Here is a 5338-nt window from a genome sequence, read left to right as displayed (position 1 = left end):
CGCCCTCGGGGCAGCGCGGGTGGGAGAGGCAGGCAGCCTAGGCCGGCACCCGCACCCGTGTGTGCAGCTCCGTGAGGACGGGAGGGGAAGCGGATCCAGTGCCCCATGTCCTGCTCGTGCCTCGGGCTCGGGAACCCTGTCCTCGCCCTCGGCCGGGAAGGCGGTTTCTGAGCGCCCTGCCTCCCGCCTGCAGGGTTCCTGCTGATCCAGGCCTGGCCCGAGAACAGGACGGACCTGCACGCCTTCCGGAACCTGGAGATCATCCGGGGCCGGACCAAGCAGCAGTGAGTGCCGAGCCCGGCAGCCGCCGTGTGTGTTTTGAAATAAGACTCGCAGAGTATGGCCGCGATGCTGTAGGGCCTTGCTGTGCTCCACCCAGTCTCTCCTGGGCTGGCATCTCACGGGCGGTGCTGGTGTCAGAGTGAAGTCAGCATGGTCCCCGTGCCGTTAACAAAACGACCCCTTATTCGGGGCTCGCCGGCTGCTCCATGAACGCCTTCTGTTTCCTCGCCTGATCCGGTCTTCATCCTGCCTTTTTTTGTTGTTAATCCTCACCCAGTCATACTTTTCCATTGATTTTTTTTTTTTATGAGAGCAGAAGGGAGGGAGGGGGGAGAGAGAGAGAGAGAGACATTAATGTGAGAGAGACACATCGATTGGTTACCTCTCACATGTGTCCCCACCTGGGCCAGGGATGGAACCTACAACCTCGGTACGCGCCCTTGACTGGGAATCGAACCCACGACCCTTCGGTGCGTGGGCCCGTGCTCTAACCACTGGGCACGCCAGCCAGGGCCCACCTTGCATTTGGTTGCTGTGTCTCCTTAGTCCCTGCAGGTGTGTCTATCACAGTCCCCGTCTTTCCTTACCGGTCACGGCCTGAGCACGCTGGAGGACCGCAGCGCAGGCTTTGTGTAGAAGGGCTGACGTGTCCTCGTGATGGGAGAGATCGCAGGATGTAACGTGCAGCACAGGGAATATAGTCGGTGGTGTGGGAACGGTGGGTGGTGCCAGGCGGGTGCTGCAAGTATGCAATTATCTAACCACGTGCTGGACACCTGACAAAGCAACACTGAATGTTAACGGTCAGTGGGAACAGTAACAATGGAGAACCTAGGACCCCCTCCGGGAGGAGCCCAGCTTGTTCACCGCTGATGGGAGACCAGAGGAAGGGTTGCAATTCAGGACGCTCGCGGGCCGTGGGGACAGGGAGTGCAGACCTCCTTCCTGTGGTTCCCCATCATCGCAGACAACACCCCGAGCTCCTCTGTGGTGTCAGGTCTTCTGTGCTCTAGCCCCGCCCTCTCCCCGGGCCCCTCTCCGGCCTCCCTGCCTCCACCTTTCTGCCCCTGTAGCGGCCTGTGGCTCTCCGCACCTGCCACGCGCCTTCTTGCCTTCCTGCTTCTCCAGCTGGCCCTGGGCTTCCCGCCCTCCACCTGAGTCCCTTCACCGGCCCCCTGAGGGCGCTTCATCGCCCTGATGGACCAGCACAGTGCTGGGTGCACCTGCTCCCCAGGTCCGCCCCATCGGGCATCACCTCTTCCGGGAGGCCCCCTCCTGCGCAGCCTTCCCCAGGCGTGTTCAGGGCCCCTGCCCTTTGCCCCCACTACCACCAGACTCGGGTTCTGGGGAAATACCATCTCCTATGATTGTATCCCCACTAGAAAAAAGGGGCGCCGTCCTGAGAGTAGGAAATGTACACACGGCCTACATAGAATTAGATACATGTCACCTCACGTGTTTGTTCAGCGGCTGCATGGCTGGGTAGGTGGATGGGAAATGAACCTGTGGCTTTTGAAGTCTATTTGGATGTTTGAGAGGCTAGAACACCTCAATGCCCAGGCAGAGTAAACAGGCAGCAAGTAAATAATGGCATTGAGACCTTCCTTCAGCCCCTGGCTCGCCCCTGGGATTGAAGAGACTCAGCGGCCAGGAAACTGGCTTTTCCCTGGAGGGACTCACAAGGAAACACTTGCAGATTTTTTTTATTAATATGTTTTTCATTGATGTCAGGGAGGAGGGAGAGGGAGAGAGAGATAGGAACATCCATGATGAGAGAGAATCACGGATCGGCTGCCTCCTGCACGCCCCCTCCTGGGGATGGAGCCCACAACCCCGGCATGTGCCCTTGGCCAGGAATCGAACCGTGACCTCCTGGCTCACAGGCTGACGCTCAACCACTGAGCCACGCCGGCCGGGCCACTTGCAGATTTCAAGTTGCAATACGTACCTTGCGCAGTGGGACCGATGGTCATGGGGGGGTGGGGGGCAGTGAATCTAAAAGGGCCCAGGAAACCCAAATACGTCGCTCAGCGACGCCGTGTTGTTGTGCGTCTCACGGGGTTGGTTTCCTTCTCTCCGACGCAGCGGCCGCTTCTCTCTCGCCGTCGTCGGGCTGGACATCACGTCCCTGGGGCTGCGCTCCCTCAAGGAGATCAGTGACGGAGACGTGATCATCTCGGCGAACCGCAACCTGTGCTACGCAGACACCATCAACTGGAGAAAGCTCTTCGGGACCACGAGTCAGAAAGCCAAGATCCAAGGCAACAAGGACGGCAGAGACTGCAGTGAGTGGCGCGCGGCCGGAGGGCGGGCCCGCTGCTCCGTGCCTGTTCACGTAGAACGCCCCCAGGGCCACCCCCGAGCACGCGAAGGCCTCTCCTCCCCCTGACGCAGCCAGAGAGGGGCTCCGTGTGCTCCCGATGGCGGCGCTGCCACCTGGCGCCCGGCAGGATCGCTCTGGCGCATCCTCCTTTCCCAGGAGATGTTGGCCTTGAGATTCGGGCTGTCCGTTGTTCGCAATGCACAGGAGTGAGCTTGGTGTCGATTAGATGACATTTTAGCTATCGGTCCCCCTGCTCATTTCAGTCTCCGATGGCTCTAGCTCACACACACACACGCACACACATGCACACAAACGCGTGCGCCCGTGTGCACGCCGTGGAAGGAACCTTTCACCGTGGCGTCTCCTACCTGCGTCAGAGCCATCGCCAGCCTGTGAAGCCGGGCAGGTGGCGGCCCCTGTGCCGAGAGCCGGCCCCTGGAAGCAGACCTGCCTCCACATCCTGGCCCCGGTCCTTCCAGGCACCGAGGCCTTCGTCCACTTCCTCCCCATCTCTGGGCTCTGGCGTCCTCATCCACGCCATGGGGACAGTAACGATTCCCACAGCGTCCCGCTCTGGAGAGAATGAAGCGCAATCCCGAGTGTAGACCCTGGGCGCGGTGCCTCCCTAGCCCAAGGAAGCGAGCACAGCACACCTTCCCGCCGTCACCCTCGCTGTGACGTTAACCCACAAACCCCACCAGGCCCAGTGTGGCGCCCTGGGCACCCCGAAGGGAAAAGGCACCTCGCAGTCGGCCTGGGGGGCTGTTCTGGGTCCTGGCTTCTTTCAGGGCCCCGGCGTGTGCGTCAGCGGAAGACCCCGGCACCTCACTGGGGGGGGTTGTCCCAGTCATCCCTCGATCACTCTTCCCCTGACTGCGGTGCCCACTGTCTCCCCAGAGGCCCAAGGCCAAGTCTGCAACCGGCTGTGCTCGCCGCAGGAGGGCTGCTGGGGCCCCGCGCCCGGGGACTGCGTGGCCTGCCAGAACGTCAGCCGAGAGCAGGAGTGCATGGAGCGGTGCAACCTGCTGGAGGGGTGAGCGCTGCGACCGCGGGAGGGCGGCTGGACGGGGCCAACGCCGTTCCCCGTGCACCTGTCTCTCTGTTGTTTCTTTTCCTTTGTTTTGTTGGTTGTTTGTTTGTTTGTTAGCAACTGTTCATCACACATGGAAATGGACAAACTATTTTCCTGGCTTAATCCAACCTAATAATTTATCGAGTCTCTTTTTCTGGACATACCTTCTATTTTTCTAAGCTGCACAAAGTTCCCAAGATAGATCGCTCATCAGCGGTTCATCTGCCCAAGACTGTGGCCATGCGGTCTGTCCCTCGGTGCACCATTCCTGGCATGTCAGACTATGTTAACGCAAATGCCATCCCCTGGTTAATTTCTGTGTTCTGTTCAAGAAACAGTGAGCAGTGCAAATAGCTCTAAATAGGACCATGGACAAAGAAGTAGACAGCCGTTTAACGGTTGCTGAGTTTACTTACCATCAATACCAGTTACAGCCTGTCGATGCTGTGGGAGTCTTGACATTGATGCCAATCTTTGAATGAGAAAGTAAAATTGAAGAATAGAGCTCAGCAGGGGCAGTGTTCTAAATATATATCTTATTGATTTCAGAGAGGAAGGGAAAGGGAAAGAGAGAGAGAAACATCAATGAGGAGAGAGAATCATGGATCAGCTGCCTCCTGCACACCCCCTACTGGGGATCGAGCCCACAACCCGGGCATGTGCCCTGACCGGGAATCAAACCATGACCTCCTAGTTCATAGGTCAACACTCACTCCTGAGCCACGCTGGTCGGGCGGCAGGGACAGTTTTCTAAAAATTTAAAGAAAAAGGGAAATTTTGTGAGAGGGAAGAGCTGCTGGAATTGGATGGCTGTAGGAAGTTTTCCTTCTTATTTCACTGTCGGGGCCGCAGCGTGGATCCAGAAATATTCCGGAGCAGGTTGACAAGGTCAGGTTCATTTCTGTAGGAGCCATTAGCTGACAGGCCCTCCCCTAGCGGAGTGATCTGCATGCTAAAGAGTAGGACCTATTGGCGTACCCCTTGATACCACAGGTAGACCCCCTGCTCATGTTTTCAGTTTTCACTTCTCTTTAAAAAGACAAGGTCATTGCCCTGGCTGGTGTGGCTCAGTGGGTCGGGCACCGTCCCTTACACAGAAAGGTCACTGGTTCAGTTCCCGGTCAGGGCACCTGCCTGGGTTGTGGACTCGATCCCCAGTCCAGGGCGTGCAGGAGGCAGCCGATTCATGTTTTGCTCTCACATCCATGTTTCTCTCTTTCTCTCTCCCTCTCCCTTCCTCTCCCTCTAAAGATCAATAAAAATATAAAATAAAATAAAAAATTTTTAATCCTCACTTGAGGAGTGAGGGTATTTTTTCCATTGATTTTTAGAGTGGAGGGAGAGAGGAGGGGAGAGAGAGAGGAAAAAACATCCACGTGACAGGCACCTGGATTGGTTGCCTCCCACATGTACCCAACTGGGCCGGGGACCAGAGGGGATCGGACCCGCAACCCAGGCACAGGCCCTTGACTGGGAATCGAACCTGTGACCGTCTGGTGTACAGGCTGACTCTCTAACCACTGAGCCACGCCAGCCGGGGCTAAAATAAAAGTTTTTTAAGGCAAAGTAATGAAAGCAAGCACGTCGAGGTGCCAGGTCTTTCCTCCACGGCGCCTGGGGCCCAGCCGCACGGGTCCCTTTGCAGGACGGGCCCCCTCCAC

General features: G+C 57.8%; 1 protein-coding gene across 1 annotated transcript in view; it reads left to right on the top strand.

Moving 5' to 3' along the window:
• EGFR (epidermal growth factor receptor) overlaps positions 1–5338 on the top strand; it is a 105316-nt gene that overhangs the window by 77634 nt on the left and 22344 nt on the right. The window contains 3 exon segments of the mRNA XM_014530349.1: positions 42–57; positions 173–284; positions 2368–2567. Of these exon segments, the coding sequence (XP_014385835.1) occupies positions 42–57; positions 173–284; positions 2368–2567 (328 nt within the window).

Source organism: Myotis brandtii, unplaced genomic scaffold (genome assembly GCF_000412655.1).
Source record: "Myotis brandtii unplaced genomic scaffold, ASM41265v1 scaffold1173, whole genome shotgun sequence".
Taxonomy (NCBI): Eukaryota; Metazoa; Chordata; class Mammalia; order Chiroptera; family Vespertilionidae; genus Myotis; species Myotis brandtii.
This window is presented reverse-complemented; position numbering and strand designations above follow the sequence as displayed.